Raw genomic sequence first — 19,283 nt, forward strand, 5'->3', positions numbered from 1 at the left:
ACTTGTATTAAAATTTATTTTTTTAATCATGTGCCATTTTGTGGTTAACTAACCTTCAGAAATACCATTAATCTAGAACAGATCAAATTCTGCATAAATAATCTTTTACCGTATATACTTTTACAGGAGAGGAAAGACTTTCTCAACATGAATAAAAGATAAAGATTGTTATAAAAGATAAACTTAACTACATACTGCTTAAAAGTTTTGCAAATCAAAAAATAACAGAAAATTTAAAAACAAGCAAGTAATGAGAAAGAAATTCTTATATATACCAAAGGGTTAATAACCTTGACATGCAAAGAGCTCTTAGAAGTCATTAAGAAAAATAGCCCCCCCCCAAAAAAATAGAATCAGCAAGCAATTTACAAAAGAATCGGCCTATATATATATATATATGAAAAAAAAGGCCAATTTTATTTAGTCTTTAAAACTCTATTCTATCAAATAGTAATTACTGGGTTTCTCTGAAAAACTAAGGCTTCATTAGCATATTCCCTAGCACGAGAAAAACCAATCCTTCTCCATGCATGTATAATAGAATAAGACAACACTGACAGATTAAAAATAAATAAGAATTGAAGAATGAAACTTAGATTTGGTGATTGGCTGGTCTCTAGTGATTTACTAAAGAGACTGTATACACAGCATGCAGTCTTACAAGGTTAAAGAAGGAATGTGTTAGAACATGGAATCAGTGAATACAGAATAGTTTATTTCAAGAACTCTGGTGATTAAAAAGGAATTAGATGAAAGCAGCTATAAAGAGTAAGACAATCTAGGTGAAATTTTTTTTCAAGGTACAAAAGGTCACTTTTGATTATACTGATAACATAGCAAAATTAACACAGGGTGTACCACCACTTTCTCCTGAAATCTACTAAGATGACAGTAAAGAGGTTTAAGGGAAAAAAAGCATAAACCCACAAAGAAAAAGTGAAAACGTGATGAGGAAAAAGATAATTCTAGAAGTGGAAAGTGGAAAGAGATGGAAGCACGGTAAAAGACCAGACAGAAGTGAAATCTAAGGCAGAAGATGGGAGACTCTAAAAGCAGGTTGACTTGATACAACTCAGAATGGCTCATGATTTGGAGGCACAAGTACTACGGTATATGTGGAATGAAAAGAGGAGGACTGCCCAAAAGTCTATATGAAAAGCAGTTAGAAAATCCCCTAAGTTCTCCCCGCACACATATACACACACTCTAATTCTCAATCCATCCCTCTCCCCCACACACACACCACTGTCTTTCACATGCATGCACACATGCATGTGCACAGGCACTCTCACACACATACACACACATCTGGCAAGAACCTGGAAGGTTATGCTCTGGAGAGCTAGAATCTGAAACTCTGGGACACCTGACCCAGGTAAAGGTGTGAGTAACAAGATGAAAACATAAAAGCATTAAGCGAAAGTTGACTTACTGAAATGAACAGTGAGATACCAGCCCTCCTTACCTCACTAAGCTGCTTACCTCACTGTTGGCAAACAGGCTTATACCTCCCAAATGGAAACTATGGAGGAGTCATCCCTGTGGAAAATGGTCTTTGAATACCAACAATCAGGGATCCTCCAATGAAATACCCTAGCCAGATTACCCTACGGAGGGGTCCACGAAAAACACACACAGAGCTTCCAATTAGATTTGGAGGGCTTCACTATTAAATGAGCAGACACCCAAGAACCATCAAATACCTGAAAAAAGAAACTCTTAGATAAAAGACATAGACTAAAACAGAAAATAAAGGAGCTCAAAGGAAACAAGGCAACTCAGGGAAAAACGTGTCAAAAAAGAGAAAAAAAAAAAACCATAATATCCTCAGCAAAGTAAGACACTGCATCCATGAAACCAGAAAAAGGCATAAGCAAAACAAAGAACTCTTACAAGTGAAAAATATCAGAGAATAAGTGAATGAAAGTTCCACAGACACAAAGAAACCAAAGAAGACATTTTCAATAATTTCATATATCATACAAAATACACCCCAAAAAGTATGAAATAATTTAAGTAAATTTCCCAGAACTGAATCAAGAGCAAGTTTCCAGACTGAGAGTATCCAACAAATGTATAGAAAAAGACCCACACTAAGGCACGCCATCATGAAATTTTGGAGAACTAGAAACAATGAAAGATATTAAAATTTTCTACCGGGGAAAAGAGTAGGTCACAAAAAAGGTTCAGTAATCCAAATAGCATTTGACTTCTCAAAAGTAATACCGGAAAATGAAGACAATAGAGCGATTATGTCAAAATATCAAGAAAAAAAATTTCAACCCAGAAGATACCCAACCAAAATGTTAACAGTATGAAAGAAGAAGACAGTCTAAGTCATGAAAGTTTTTTAAAAGTTACCTCCTATACCTTTTCTCAGGAAGCTAATCAAGGGAATTCACCACATAGAAGCACAGGTAGGACACAGGAAATAAAAGATCTAACACAAAAGAAAGACAAGGGAAAGGATGGGGGTGAAGTGAAATCTCAGAACAGCAGAAGTATAACAGACCTAGAGAACAAGTTCCTACTGGACCAGGAGGATGGAAGACACCAGGAAGGACTGCTTCAAGGAAAAAGTGAAATTAATAGATTAACCAAAGCATTTGAACACATAAATATTTACATAATCTCTAAAAGAGATATATATGATTGAACTACAGATGAATTACAGATAGGTATAAAAGAAACAAGACAATTATTAACTCTAGGGCAAATAAAATGTTGAGTGAAACGGAATATGTAATCAGAGCACACCATGTGTCTCAGCTGTATTATTTAGAAAATCATAAATAATATAATCATTAAAAAATGTTCCCACTGAAAAATTATAACTGTATTGGGACAACAGCTGGAGAGGAAATATATTTGGGTATGTGGCAGTGTCTACATATGTGGGGAGGAAGAGGGTAAAAGTTAAATCCTCATTAGATCTGCCACAACAACTGCTTCTGTCTTCAGGGCCCAGACACACAGCTGCAATAACTCTCATGGTATTCTCTGCCCTCCTTCAGTCTGGCTTTGAAGATTTGTGATAAATGCTATTTGTTATTATTATTATTAAAGTGCTGAGTGCCCGGGCTTACTTTCACTCCTGGCGGAAGAGGGTTCCAGGAATACAGACCTCTGTATCCTATATAAAAGAGACACCATAGGATATACATAGGAGATTGTCCTGCTCCTGTGGTCTCCAGAAAGAGCCTACTTTTGCCCCTAGCATGGGTCAGTCATGACTATGCCCTTCTAGAACGCTTATAATTACATACTCACAAGCTGGAGTCCCTTTACAGTACAAACCTGTTTCTGGCTTTCCTGAAGTTGAGAATTTTCACTCAAAGCTTCCTTTATAGCTACCTTAAGTCTTTCTTCATTCATCTGAAATATTTTGAAGGTTGTTTTGGCCTAAGTAAAATACAACATATTGAGATTACAAGAATTAGTTTAACACAATAGCTCTTTTTTACACACACTCCCTGAAACACGGAATTAAAATCAAAAATGTGCCAATATTAATAGGAGAGGCAGCATGCTGTAGCAGAAAAAAAGGCTGGCCTAGACTCAAGGTCTAGTCACTCAAGGTCTAGTTGCTCTGCCACTAACTTGCCACATGACCTTGGACAAATTATTTAACCTCCTGTAACCTTCTATGTACTACGCGGCAAATTCTGTTAACTTTCTACTGTCTGTCTCTCTTACCAGAATTTAAAATCCACAAGAGTCTTTCTATTTTGTCTACTAATATTAAGTGCCAATCACCTTCAACAGTGACTAATACATAGCAATGGCTCAATAAATACTGTCCAATGAAAAAAATGAACTTTCCTCAGATACCCTGTATTTTTAAAATACATCTGAATTCTATTATTATACCTTATTCTTTAATTATAAAAGTAATAGTAAAATGTAACTGATTTTCAAAAGCAACAGAGCTATTAAAGTAATTCAACTTACTTCAGATACTTGTGATTTGAGGGACTTTGATTCATCTTCTAGGGACTGTATCCTTTTTGAAATATCCACCATCTAAAAAGGCAGTATAAATCAATAAACAAGTATATACTAAACTCCTCCAGTTTCCAAGATGCCATATATATTAACTATATTATTAACCTAACATTTTTGCTCCAAAAGTGAGGGTTCAAATTAAGAAACATTCTCAGCCATATGCTTAAAGTGATTTCATACAAAAGTTACATAACAACAGTATTTCAACTCATCTTTAATATTTTGTAACACTTAAGTTATATAGGCTCAAAAGAAGTCCACTAGCATCATATCTTACTAAATAGTCTCACACACATCAAGATCATCCTTAAGACAGATTTTAAAATAGAAAGACAAATAAAGGAAAGTTAAAGTTCTTAATACATGTTTTGAGTAATTTTTTAAAATCCACTATGTATGTGACTGTTCAACTTAAATTATTTATGTGAGCTACTTCCATAGTGCAAATAGAAAATTTCTATAAGAATATGAAAGAAATGTAACATAGTAATGGTAACCCCTAACAAATGAAAAGAGCTAGCGGATCTGGAAATTTTTATTCTCCACTTTACAGCCTTCTGTATTCTTTGGATTTCTTTTTTTTTTTTTTTCCAGTGCATGTAATACTTTAACCAATATCATATCTTTTTTTTTTTTTTTTTTTTTTTTTGTGGTACGTGGGCCTCTCACTGTTGTGGCCTCTCCTGTTGCGGAGCACAGGCTCCGGACGCGCAGGCTCAGCGGCCATGGCTCACGGGCCTAGACGCTCTGCGGCATGTGGGATCTTCCCGGACCGGGGCACGAACCCGCGTCCCCTGCATCGGCAGGCAGACTCTCGACCACTGCGCCATCAGGGAAGCCCCATATCATTTTTTTAACTCAATAAATTTCTTTTTCCTACAGTCTCCTCAAACACAAAAGTCTTACCAATTCATCTTGTTCCAAATGTTTAGATTTCTCTTCTTTTAACTCTTTTTCTAGAATGAGTATTTCATCCTCAAGTTCAGATGTGGACCTAGTCAGCTTTTCACAGACTGCCTAAAAGAGGAAGCCAACTTTGTAAGACTGACATGGAAATTTTTGGTCAAGATAAATCAGATGAGTGTAATCAAATACATACACTATAAGTTAAATAAGTCTAGTTTATATATTTGTTCATTTTTATAACACTGAAATAACAGCAATACTAGCAGGTATCGCAAATTTTTTCTATAAAGAGACAGAAAGTAAATATTTTAGGCTTAAAGGCCACACAGTTTCTGTCCCAGCTATTCAACTGATATGCATATGTAGTGAGAAAGCAAAGGCTATACGTAAATGAATGAGCATGGCTGTGTTTCAATAAAATTTTATTTACAGTAACAGGTGGAGAGCTCAGAGTGTAGTTTGCCAACTTCTGCTCTAAAGCATTGTAAAAGAAACCATAAGAAAAAAACCAAATTTAATATAAATACATAAAATAAAAAATAAATTCAAAAAACAATCAAGATAATATTCCACACTGAATTAAGACATATTTTCTGTGACCTTTTTAATTTAAAATGATTAGTTGTTGGATTATTCCAATTGGATTTTAAATACTGTAATAAACATACCTCTGATATTTGTGATCCTTCAACAAACTTGTTAAAAAAAAACCAAAAGAATCAAAGAATTTAATGCAGGCCAAAATAAAAGTAGCACAACTACATACTATATTATACTAGTTAAAAAACTCATTTACATATATACATACATATATATATATATATATATATATATATATATATATATATATATATATATTTCCCCAAATTTGACTATCTGATTATATGAATTCTCTGACTTGAATCAAAATTAATCTATTGTTTTGATTTTATCTATAGATTCAAACATCAATTTTTTAAATTATATCACATTATAGTTTATATTCAACTATGTTTACCAATCTTGAAAATAAACACTACATGTTTTAAAAAATTACTAAAATTAGAGGAAAACTTCCAAAATATTCATTATAAAGTAAAAATTTAGCTAATTTTACAGCCAGATTACATAAATTCAATGCCTGAGAATAAATTGGTGTGTTTTATTTTATCCACAACATCACAAAGCTTGAGTAAATATTTTTGCTCTCCAGTTTTTGCTGTTTTGTCAGCATGCTAAATTCCTTATAAAATTCTCTTTTAATCAATCTAATAAATTACTACCATAACAGCAGTTAAAACAGAGGGTCAACAAATAAAATACAACAAGTTCAACAAGTTCTTAAGAATATTAATAGGTAACAAATGAAGAAAGAAAAGGTTAAGAAATTAATTTCATTTGGAATTCAATTTATAATTTCCTTTGGACTCTACTAAGAAATTCTGATTCATGATACATATGCTTTCTGATGATTACAGACATCAGTGATTGAGAACCGCCAAGCTGAACTGACTGAACTTGTACAACAAAGGTACAAAGTCCATTGTTTTCTACTTTAATATTAGTATGCTTTTTACAACATTTCCATCTCTAAAGAAATTGCTATTACTTACCCTAATCTGTCGTAGCTTAGCTAAATGACAAATTATCACAGTTTCCTTCCTTACTATTACCTAAATCATGCCTCACTCAGGAGAGCTGACTCTTTATCTCTTCCAAACTCCACATTCAGTGGCATCATGTTGGTACCTTGAAACTGGTCAATGTGGGAGTATTTACACAACAGAACCCAGCAAATGCTACAAATAAAGGCTCCTACTTTTTAAAGAGCCAGCTGTTAAACGTTTACCAGCACACCACTGTGTATAACATAAATCTTTGGTCTAATTCTAGTCAGCTCCTAATACATTGGTATGAGGTAAAGGCAAGTACTGCCTCAACTTAGATAATTTTTCATTGCCAACTATTCCTAAATTTATGAAAATAAATCCTATTTCTCCTTCCTAGAGCAAACTGAGTCAAAAAAGAAATGGTTACCTTAATACACTTCCCAGGAATGAAGAATAAAGAGCTTCTATATAGCTCTAGATTACATTGAACTGAATATGCTTCACTGAAAACAAGTTATCAACAAGAGCTCAAATTTTTAAAATACCTTATGCTACTTACTAATATTCTGTTTCCTATGTTTAACTTGTTCAGTTTTAACATCTAGAGATACTCTTTCACATTTCCTTTGAAATGTGAGTTTTGAGAAGATACATGACTTTCAAAATTTATGTTATTTAGTAAGAATCTTTCCCCTAACTTTTATAATTATACTATTTGTTTTTACCTCCAAACTTTGTGCTTCTGTTGACTCCTTCTCAAAGCTGGCATCCTTTAAAGATGACTCTAAGCCTTCAAACTGAAAGAAAGCAACACTGTAGTAAAAGGGCCATAAATTTTATTCCAAACTACACCTGCCCTATGACCCACCAATTCCATGAGAAGGAAGAGTAAATCCTCACTGCAGAAAGATAATATTGCCCACAGTTTCGAATTTACCACTATAATTTTTGTTATACTATTACTGATACTCAACGTAAAATAATCTGGCATTCAAGAAAACAAGATCTGACTGAGAACCAAGAGAAAAAAATGAGCAAGAGAGCAGACTCTTGGAGGATTCAGGTAATACAGGTCTCCTTCAGACATTAAAATAAGTAAGCTTGATATGTAAGAGGAACCAAAATAATTAAACCAGAAAAAAAGAACTACAAAAAGAGCAAAACAAACTTTAGAACTGAAAAAGGAAGTAAATGAAATTAAGATGGTTTGAAAGACGATTAGACACAGATGAAGACAATTAGTAAAATGGAAGCTAGATTAGAAGAAAACATCTAGACTGAAGTGTGAACAAAGAGATAAGAAACCCAGAAAAGAACATAAGAGATACATGGGATATAGTAAAAAACTAAAATACAAGTATTTAAAATTACAGGAAGAGAAGAAAAAAAAGCAATAACAATATTTGAAAAGGTTATGATCAAGAGTGTTACAAAACTAAAGAAAGACATTAAGCCACAGATTCTAGAACATCATGAAGCCTAGGGATGATAAATAGAAGAAACCACATCTAGACAACTAGTAATGCTGCTGAAAATCAAAGATAAAGAGAAAATCATAAAAGTAGCCAGATAGTTTCTTAGGAAGTTATACAATACCTGCCCTATGACCTACCAATTCTAATACTAGATATTTACAAAAGAGAAATGAAAATATATACCCCCACACACACAAAAAGATAGAATGATCATAGCAACTTTATTCATAATAGCCAAAAGTTAGAAATAACCATATTAAGTGGTAAATGGCTAAAAAAAATTGTGATATGTTGATGTAATGCAAATTTACTTGCAAGTTAAAATTTAAAAACTACTAATATATGCAACAACATAGTGAATCTCAAAAACACAATGCTAACTGAAAAAAGGCAGAAACAAAAGAGTATGATTTCATTTATACAAACTCTGAAACAGACAAAAACTAATTTATGGTGATAGAAATGAAAACAGTGGTTGCTGGCAGGGGTAGGGGACTGAGTGAAAATGAGCACAAGGGAAATATAAGGGTGATAGAAATATTTTATGTATTGATGTATTTCATGTATTTCATGGGTGAATATACCTGTCAAAATTCACAGAACTGCATATTTAAGAATGTCCATTTTATTATATGAAAATTATACCTCAATTTTTTAAATTGAAAGAGAAAAAATACAAAACAAGATCACCAAATTGCAATAAAACTTACAGCTGACTTTGACCCACAAACAACATGCCAAGGAAAAAAATCAGTAAAATGAGAGCTTAAAGAGCTTAAAGAAAATAACTGCAACTGCCATCTCAGACTTCTATAAAGAGCATTATACAAAATGGAGAAATAAAGACATTATCAGACAAAGAAAAACTAAGAGAATTTATCAACAGTATATTCCAGAAAAGAAAAGACCAGGAAGTTTCTCTATCCTTCAGGAGGAAGGAAAATCATCCCAGACAGAAGGTGGAAAGGAAAGAAAGAATAAAGAACAATGGAAAGAATAAATGTGTGGATAAATCCAAATGAATCTTGACTATTTCAAAGGATAATAAAACGATTTGGAGGTTTATATAAATATAAAGTCAAAATATAGTGCAACAGGGCTTCCCTGGTGGAGCAGTGGTTAAGAATCTGCCTGCCAATGCAGGGGACATGGGTTCGAGCCCTGATCTTGGAAGATCCCACATGCCACGGAGCAACTAAGCCCGTGTACCACAACTACTGAGCCTGCGCTCTACAGCCCGTGAGCCACAACTACTGAAGCCCATGTGCCTAGAGCCCATGCTCCGCAACAAGAGAAGCCACCACAATGAGAAGCCCGCGCACCGCAACGAAGAGTAGCCCCCACTTGCCAAAACCAGAGAAAGTCCGCATGCAGCAACAAAGATCCAATGCAGCCAAAAATAAAAATAAATAAAATAAATTAATAATGAGAAGAAAAATACATATATATATATATAGTGCAACAGCACTTAGATAAAAGGGGGCAAGTGGAATTAAAGCATTCTAAGATCTTTGCATTATCCAGTAAGTAGCAACAGCACAAATTTATATTAGAATTTAATAAATTAAGGATACATGTCGCAATCTCTAGGTAACCATTAAAAAAATAAAATCTATAACAAACGCATTCATGTAGAAAATACTGAATTAATAAATGACTATTTCAATCCAGAAGAAAACAAGAGAAGAGAAAAAGCCACATGGGACAGGTGGGTCAAATAGAAAATAAACAGTTAAGATGGTAGATTTGACCCCTAATAAATTAGAAATTACATTAAATGCAAATGAACTAAATAATCTAATTAAAAGATTTTTTAGACTGATTAAAAAAAGCAAAACCCATCTGTATGCTGTTTCCAAAAGAGACAGCTTAAACAAGCATATAATAAGGTTGAAAGTAAAATAATGGGAAAAGATCTACCACGCAAATGTTCACCAAGTGAAAACTGGGGTTGTTACACTGTATATCAGACAAAGTCAATTACTACAAATACAAAACAAAAAGACAACCCTCAGAAGGCGAGAAAATATCTGCAAACGAAGCAACCAACAAGGGATTAATCTCCAAAATATACAAACAGCTCATGTAGTTCAATTATCCAAAAAAACCAAATAATCCAATCAAAAAATGGGCAGAAGATCTAAATAGACATTTCTCCAAAAAAAGACATACAGATGGCCAAAAAGCACATGAAAAGATTCTCAACGTCACTAATTATCAGAGAAATGCAAATCAAAACCGCAGTGAGGTATCACCTCACACCAGTCTGAATGGCCACCATCAAAAAATCTACAAACAATAAATGCTGGAGAGGGTGTGGAGAAAAGGGAATCCTCTTGCACTGTGGGTGGGAATGTAAATTGATACAGCCAGTATGGAGAACAGTATGGAGGTTCCTTAAAAAACTAAAAATAGAACTACCATATGACTCAGCAATCCCACTACTGGGCATATATACCCTGAGAAAACCATAATTCAAAAAGATACATGCACCCCAATGTTCACTGCAGCACTATCTACAATACAATAGCCAGGACATGGAAGTAACCTAAATGTCCATCAACAGAGGAATGGATAAAGAAGATGTGGTTGGGCTTCCCTGGTGGTGCAGTGGTTGAGAGTCCGCCTGCTGATGCAGGGGACACGGGTTCGTGCCCTGGTCCAGGAAGATCCCACATGCCGCAGAGCAGCTGGGCCCGTGAGCCATGGCCACTGAGCCTGCGCGTCTGGAGCCTGTGCTCCGCAACGGGAGAGGCCACGGCAGTGAGAGGCCCACGTACCACCTCCCCACCTCACAAAAAAAAAAAGAAAAAAAAACAATGCTGTGGAAAAAAAAAAAAAGAAGATGTGGTACATATATACAATGGAATATTACTCAGCCATTAAACAGAATAAAATAATGCCATTTGCAGCAACATGGATGGACCTAGAGATTGTCATACTGAGTGAAGTAAGTCAGACACAGAAAGACAAATATCGTATGATATTGCTTATATGTGGAATCTAAAAAAAGGGGTACAAATGAACTTATTTACAAAACAGAAGTAGAGTCACAGATGTAGAAAACAAACTTATGGTTACCAGGGGATAAGGAGAAGGAGGGATAAATTGGAGACTGGGGTTGACATATACATACTACTATATATAAAATAGGTAACTAGTAAGAACCTGCTGTATAGGACAGGGAACTCTACTCAATACTCTGTAATGGCCTATATGGGAAAAGAATCTAAAAAAGGTTGGATATATGTATATGTATAACTGCTTCACTTTGGTGTACATCTGAAACTAACACTACATTGTAATAAATCAAATATACTTCAATAAAAATTTTTAAAAAAAGAATTAGTACAAATAAAACAGAGGTATTCATGATGATAAAATGGTCAATCTAACTAAGAATATAAATAATTTTAAATCTATATGCATCTAACATAGCCTCAATATACACAAAAATAATAAAACTAAAAGAGAAAAACGAATCTACAATCTTAATGGGAAATTTTAACATATTTCTCTCAATAACCAATAGACGATATGAATAAAAAATTAACAAGTGACAATTTTTATATTTATATATCAATAAACTAGTAAATAAAATGGTATGGTGTTGACACAAGGATAATAATATGTATGTATGTATATTGTATATGAAACATTTACCAAAATCAATCTTATGAAAAGCCAGAAATTAAGTATCAACAAATAAAGGAGCAAAATCACACAAAGGATATTCTCTGAATTAAATACAATTAGGTAGAATTCGGCTAAAACTTAATAACAAATAAACTATTGGGAAATCCCCATATGTTAGGAAAGTAATAAATATCCTAACAAATAACCAATGTTTCAAAGAAAATATCACAATAAAATTTTTAAAATATTTTACACTGAATGATCAGGAAACCATGACATATCAAAACTAAGAAGATTCTTTAATAAAAGCCAAACTTGCCAAGTAAATTATAACTTTAATGCAGAAATTATAAAAGAAGGCTAAAAACTCAATGATTTTAGTATCCATCCCAAGAAGTGATAAAAAAGAAAAGCAAGTAAACCAAAGAAAAGTTAAAAATGAAGTAATAAAGATAGTAATGAATTAGAAAGCAAATAAAGTAAAAACAATCAACTGAGCCGAAAGATTGTTCTTTGGAAACACTAAAAAAGTTGATAAACCCCTGTCAAGGATAAGGTGACAAAGAGAGAAAGATGGACAATAAACCTAATGTCACAAATAAAAGAGCAGACCTCTCTGAAGGTCCCATAAATGTTTAGAAAATAACAAGAGAATAAATAATATACCAGCAATGAGCAAATAAAAGATAATTTTTTTAAATTCCATTTGCAGTAACATCAAAAAGAAAAAAATACTTAGAAATAAATTTAGCAAAAGAAGTGTAAACCTAATACTCTGCGAACTACAAAATATTACAGAAATAAAGAAGACCTAAATAAATGGAAAGGCATCCCATATTCATGGATCAGAAGACATAATATTGCTAAGATGGCAATAACCCCAAATTGATCTACTGATTCAACATAGGCCCTATCAAAATCCCAGCTAATTTATTTGCAGAAATTGCAAGCTGATCCTAAAATTCATAGAAAATGCAAAAGGCTCAGAATGATCTTGAAAAGTTGCAGGACTTATACTTCCCAATTTCAAACCTTACTGCAAAGCTACACGAATCAAGACAGTGTGAAACTGGCATTAAGGATACACATATAAATCAATGAAATACAACTGAGAGCCCAGAAATGCACCCTCACAATTATGGTCAACTGATTTTCAACAAGGATGCCACAAAAATTCAATGGGGAAAGATTAGTCATTTCAACAAACAGTGCTAAGACAACTGGATATCCACATGCCAGAAATAAAGCTGGACCCCTACCTAACACAATATACAAAAATTTATTCAAAATAGATCAAAGATCTAAACATAAGAGCTAATCGAATAAAACTTTTAGAAGGAAACACAGGTGTAAATCTTTGCGACCTTGTTTTAAGCAATAGTTTCTTAGAAATGACACCAAAAGCATAACCAACAAAAGAAAAAATAGATAAACTGAGCATCACCAAAATTAAAAAGTTCTATGCTTCAAAGATACCACCAAGAAAGTGAGGAGAACATGCCACAGAATAAGAGAAAATATTTGCAAATTACATATCTGATAAGGGGCTCATATCTATAATATATAAAGTTAGAACTCAATAACAAAGACAAATAACCCTATTTAAAAATAGGCAAAGTGGGGGCTTCCCTGGTGGCGCAGTGGTTGAGAGTCTGCCTGCTGATGCAGGGGACACGGGTTCGTGCCCCGGTCCGGGAGGGTCCCGCATGCCGTGGAGCGGCTAGGCCCGTGAGCCATGGCTGCTGAGCCTGCACGTCCAGAGCCTGTGCTCCGCAACGGGGGAGGCCACAACAGTGAGAGGCCCGTGTACGGCAAAAAAAAAAAAAAAAAAAAAATAGGCAAAGGGGGCTTCCCTGGTGGCACAGTGGTTAAGAATCCACCTGCCAATGCAGTGGACACGGGTTCGAGCTCTGGGCTGGGAAGATCCCATATACCACGGAGCAACTAAGCCCATGTGCCACAAATACTGAGCCTGCACTCTAGAGCCCACAAGCCACAACTACGGAGGCCGCACACCACAACTACTGAAGCCCACGCGCCTAGAGCCTGCGCTCTGCAACAAAGAGAAGCCACCGCAATGAGAAGCCTGCGCACTGCAACGAAGAGTAGCCCCCATGCACCACAACTACAGAAAGCCTGTGCACAACAACAGAGACCCAATGCAGCCAAAAATTAATTAAGTAATTAATTAATTTTTAAAAATTAAAAATAAAAATAGGCAAAGGAACTGAGTAGACATTGCTCCAAAGAAAATATATAAATGCCAATAAGCAAATGAAAAGATGTTCAACATCACTAGCCATCAGGGAAACGCAAATTAAAACCTCACTGACAGTCGCCCCGTCCCGTCCCTCCAGCAGTGGCTTGGCCGGGCTCGGCGCTAGTCGGGCGCTGCCGCGCCAGCAGTCCTGTGGTGGCGACAACGATGGACTGGAAGCCAGTGAGCCGTGAGGAAGGAGGAGAAGCAGGGGCTGCCTCGGGAGCTGCGGCCGCCGCTCCGTTCAGGAAATCGGCACAGCAGATGAGTAATGAAAGAGGCTTTGAAAATGTAGAACTGGGAGTCATAGGAAAAAAGAAGAAAGTCCCAAGGAGAGTCATCCACTTTGTTAGTGGTGAAACAATGGAAGAATACAGCACAGATGAAGATGAAGTGGATGGCCTGGAGAAAAAAGATGTTTTGCCTACTGTTGATCCGACAAAACTTACCTAGGGCCCCTACTTATGGTTTTCCATGCTTCGTGCTGCCACATCAACCCTCTCAGTGTGTGACTTTCTCGGAGAGAAGACTGCATCTGTTTTGGGCATCAGCACCCCAAAATACCAGTATGCCATTGATGAGTATTACCGGATGAAGAAGGAGGAAGAAGAAGAAGAAGAAGAGAACAGGATGTCTGAAGAAGCAGAAAGACAATACCAGCAAAATAAGCTGCAGGCTGATTCCATTGTTCAGTCAGATCAACCAGAATCACTTGTATCCAGTTCATTTGTGAATCTCAATTTTGAAATGGAGGGAGATTGTGAAGTAATTATGGAGAGCAAACAAAATCCAGTCTCTGTCCCTCCGTAGAATGAAATGACCATCAAACTTCTAAGGTAGTTTTTATACCAGGAACTTTCACACTCTCTATTCAATGGGACTTAATAGTTATTTATATTTTAAATTATTAAGTTATCTGGAAAGGGAAGAATGTTTCTTTATTCTTAGGCTCTATCTAGAAAAAGCCAGATCTGAAATTTGGATATTTGTACTATGCTTTTACTATGTCAGATTAGTGCTTTGGTTTTAAAATGATCTTTTAAAAAAAGTTAAGGACATTCTAGAACCCTAACCACCAATTAAGAAGAGTTAACTTATCAAGCTTGTCTGTTATTTCTGTAAGAAAAAAAAAAAGGTAAATTACTGAACAAGGCTAACTGGAGTTGATATTCGTAGTCTCAGATTAAAATGAGGATTTTTCCCCTAGATCTTCTCATGTTATGTCCTACATTTATATATCTAACCATTCATTTCATACTAAGGACGGTTCACTGAATGTGTAATAAAAGGAGCAAGATGAAAGCATTTTGAATTTTCTTTCCTTGAGAATTAACTTTATTTCATGGGAAGGTGATTGAGTTTATAACACCACCAAATCTTAAGATGGGTTGCCATTTTTTAATGAAGGTTAATCTTACTTTCTCTTTCAGTAGTTATTCAAACTTAAATAACTTTGGACATAATGTTAAAGACACTAGTTATGGGATGAAGTTATTAATGTATTTGTATTCAAATGGTAATACCTAGTGATTACCCACATGGCATCCTGTTTATGTCACTCTTTCAGCCCTGAATGCCTCCTATGGGTCAAGATTGGGGGACAGATGAAGACTTAACCCTCCAGGGCTCACTGTTAAATATTGTACAATGTGCAATGGTAGCATAATGAAGTTACCTGTCATTCACCACTTCAAAGCAACAACAGTGGATGGTTTGCTTGACCCAGTTGGCCATCTCTGTACCCACTGTGCCATTAGCAGACCTTACAAAAGTATAATATGAAACTAATTTTGAAAATACTCCTATGTGTTCAGAATCTTATATCTGTATGACTTAGATTTATAACTAAATGTGGATAAGGAGAAATATGTAGAGTATTTCAGATATGCTGCTCTTAAAAACCTATTCACAAACTTAAAGAGTTTTTAGGATTAATGGTTGTTAATAGCCTTCTAAATAGCATTAAGCTTTCAATCTTAACTATATCTATATAGCTTCAAAGAAACAACATAGCTACAGTGGGCTTATTATGGAAGTCTGTTAGCAATGAACATGAACATCTGCCCACTAAGTTCTTCAACTGAAATTTGAAGGATTTAGGAAAGCTAATTCTTCATTAGGAATCCTCAGTTACATGGATTCATGGTATGGTGGTTCACGGCATGTGATGGTGATCTTTTTGGTCATGGGTATAAACTATATAATTTAGTGCTTAAAGGATTAATTGTCAGATTATGTAATGTCATAAATTATAGTTTACCAGTAGCTCTAAAGAATGCTAATCTGATGTGTTCCCTATAATTTTTTATCTTCATTTGAGAAGATATTCAAGCTCAAATATTTATTTGGTTATCCTGTAAAGGCAAGCATATCTAAAGGGGAGCTGAGTCTTCTCTCCCTAGAGGCACTAGATCTAAAAGAGTTGACTCAGAAACTTTTCTGATTGTAGTAGAAGGAAGATAATGATTAATGAAGGTTTTACATTTCTTGAATTTTACTTTTTCTACTTGTCCAACAGTGGCCAGTTTGTAATGTTTATATAGTTATTCACTGTGCCTTAAATTTTTATACTTTTTATTTATGCAAACTATAAAATTTCCCATAAATGCAAAAAAAAAAAAAAACCTCACTGACACAACACTGTAAACCAACTATACTTCAATAAAATAAAAAAAATCAACAACAACAACAACACCTCATTGAGACAACACTTCACATCAACTAGGATGACTATAATCAAAAAGACATAATAACAAGTGTTGGAAGGGAATTCCCAGGGGGTCGAGTGGTTAGGACTCCACGCTTCCACTGCAGGGGGCACGGGTTCAATCCCTGGTTGGGGAACTGAGGTCCCGCATGCTGCATGGCGTGGCCAAAAAAAAACCAAGTGTTGGGAAACATGTGGAGTAAATGCAACATTCACAAACTGCTGGTGGAAATATAAACTAGCACAGCCACTGTGAAACACAATCTCGCAGTTCCTCAAAAAGTTAAATATAGATCCGGCAATTCTACTCCTAGGTATATACCTCAAAGAATTTAAAACATATATCCACACAAAAACTTGTACAAGAATGTCCACAACAGCATCATTTATAACAGTCAGACGATAACCCAAATGTCCACCACCTGAAAAATGGATATATCAGTTGTGGTAGGGAATATTATTTAGCAAAAAAAGATATTAAGTATTGATACATAGTACAACATGGATGAATCTTGAAAACATTATGCTAGGCTTAAAAAGCTAGTCACAAGGAAGCACATGTTCTATCATTCCATTTATGTAAAATGGAATCTAGAGTAGAAAAGTTTATAGAGACAGAAAGTAGATAAGCTGTCTAGGGCTTACAAGTAGGGGAGATTGGGTGAAGGGTGGCAGCTAAGAGGTACAGGGTTTCTTTGGGGTGTAAAAAGTATGTTTGAAAATATTTTGTGGTGGACATACAACTCTGTGAATATACTAAAAGCCATTCATTTGTACACTTTAAATAAATAGTATAGTATGTGAATCATACCCCTGAAAAGCTGTTAAAAAAACTATACTATTTAGAATAGTTTCAAAAATCATCAGATACCGGGGAATAAATCTAAGAAAAGATGTACAAGACCTCAACACAAAAATGTATGAACAATACTGAGAGAATTTTAAAAAGACATAAATAGAGGGATATACCACAGGCCACGGATAAACACTCAACACTGTAAAAAGGTAAATTCTCTCCAAATTAATCTATATATTCAATGCAATCCCAAACTCCTAAGAGGCTATGTGTATGTGTGCATGTGTAAACTGATGAAGTGATTTAAAATTTACATGAAAAGACAAAGTGCCAAGACAGCCAAGACAATCTTGAGAAACAAACCTGGAGGTTTATACTGTCAGACATCAAGACGTGCTAGGGAGAGTTTAAAAAGCATGATATTCCAATAAAGATGTTAAAAAACTTTTTTTTAATAAAAAGCATGGTATTGGTGCAAGGATATATTTTTTTTAAAAAACAGACCAACAGAATAGAAAATATTATAGAAACAGACTCAGATATATACAGTCACATAACTTAAGACTACGACAGTACAGAACAAAGGGAAAAGATGGTCCTTTAATAAGTGGTACTGGTAAATTCAATAGCCACATGAAAAATATTGAATACTGGGCTTCCCTGGTGGCACAGTGGTTGAGAGTCCGCCTGCCAATGCAGGGGACACGGGTTGGTGCCCCGGTCCAGGAAGATCCCACGTGCCACAGAGCGGCTAGGCCCATGAGCCATGGCCACTGAGCTTGCGCGTCTGGAGCCTGTGCTCCGCAACGGAAAAGGCCACAACAGTGAGAGGCCCGCGTACCCGCCCAAAAAAAAAATTGAATACTAACCACCAATCACACCATCACAGATTCAATTCTAAATGGATTAAAGACATTAATTTAGGGCTGAAATGTTTCCCCTCAGAATGTGTATGTTGAAGCCCCAATACCTCAAAATGTGACTGTATTTGGAGACAGGCCCTTTAAAGGTCATTAAGTTAGGACTTCCCCAGAGGCACAGTGGTTAAGAATCCGCCTGCCAATTCAGGGGACACGGGTTCAAGCCCTGGTCTGGGAAGATCCCACATGCCGCAGAGCAACTAAGCCTGTGCGCCACAACTACCAAGTCTGCGCTCTAGAGCCCACGAGCCACAACTACTGAGCCCACATGCTGCAACTACTGAAGCCCACGCACCTAGAGGCCATGCTCCGCAACAAGAGAAGCCACTGCAATGAGAAGCTGGCGCACCGCAACAAAGAGCAGCCCCTGCTTGCCACAACTAGAGACACGGGTAGCAACAAAGACCCAACACAGCCAAAAATAAATAAAATGTTTTTAAAAATAAAGGTTGTTAAGTTAAAATGAGCCCCTTGGATTAAGATAGGCCCTGGGCTTCCCTGGTGGCGCAGTGGTTGAAAGTCCACCTGCTGATGCAGGGGACACGGGTTCGTGCCCCAGTCCGGGAAGATCCCACATGTTGCGGAGCAGCTGGGCCCGTGAGCCATGGCCGCTGAGCCTGCGCGTCCGGAGCCTGTGCTCCGCAACGGGAGAGGCCACAACAGTGAGAGGCCCGCGTACCCCCCAAAAAAAAAAAAAAAAAAAGATAGGGCTTAATCCATCTTACTGGTGCCCTTACAAGAAGAGGAAATTTGGACACACTGAGAGACATCAGAAACATGCACCTGCACAGAGAAAAGACAATGTGAGGACAGGGCAAGAAGATGACCAGTTATGTCAAAATGGTAAGCCTCAGAAGAAACCAAACCTGCCAACACCTTGATCCTGGACCTCTAGCCTCCAAAACTGTGAAAACACTTAATTTCTATGTAAGTCATCCAGTCTGTGGTATTGTGTTATGGCAGTCCTAGCAAACTAATACAAAGACTAAATG

The 19,283-nt window shown here is 35.9% G+C and overlaps 3 protein-coding genes across 7 annotated transcripts in view; 2 read left to right on the plus strand and 1 right to left on the minus strand.

Moving 5' to 3' along the window:
• Positions 1 to 19,283, minus strand: part of MIA2 (MIA SH3 domain ER export factor 2) — a 111,919-nt gene that overhangs the window by 44,188 nt on the left and 48,448 nt on the right. For 4 of the 5 annotated variants that reach the window (XM_060096284.1, XM_060096287.1, XM_060096288.1 and 1 more), the window contains 4 exons: positions 7,226 to 7,297; positions 4,912 to 5,022; positions 3,952 to 4,023; positions 3,298 to 3,402 (listed from right to left, as the gene is read on the minus strand). In XM_060096284.1, the coding sequence (XP_059952267.1) occupies positions 3,298 to 3,402; positions 3,952 to 4,023; positions 4,912 to 5,022; positions 7,226 to 7,297 (360 nt within the window). Of the gene's footprint in view, positions 1 to 3,297; positions 3,403 to 3,951; positions 4,024 to 4,911; positions 5,023 to 5,579; positions 5,607 to 7,225; positions 7,298 to 19,283 lie in introns of all 5 variants that reach the window. The other variant, XM_060096285.1, reaches the window with a different exon arrangement.
• Positions 13,985 to 15,173, plus strand: LOC132489232 (protein FAM177A1-like). The gene has a single exon (XM_060098146.1). The coding sequence runs from the start codon at positions 14,343 to 14,345 to the stop codon at positions 14,676 to 14,678; it is 336 nt and encodes a 111-aa protein (XP_059954129.1). The 5' UTR covers positions 13,985 to 14,342; the 3' UTR covers positions 14,679 to 15,173.
• LOC132489233 (protein FAM177A1-like) lies at positions 14,037 to 15,173 on the plus strand. The gene has a single exon (XM_060098147.1). It carries the CDS (start codon positions 14,037 to 14,039, stop codon positions 14,319 to 14,321), a length of 285 nt encoding a protein of 94 aa, XP_059954130.1. The 3' UTR covers positions 14,322 to 15,173.

Source organism: Mesoplodon densirostris, chromosome 4, assembly GCF_025265405.1.
Source record: "Mesoplodon densirostris isolate mMesDen1 chromosome 4, mMesDen1 primary haplotype, whole genome shotgun sequence".
In the NCBI taxonomy this organism is placed as follows: domain Eukaryota; kingdom Metazoa; phylum Chordata; class Mammalia; order Artiodactyla; family Ziphiidae; genus Mesoplodon; species Mesoplodon densirostris.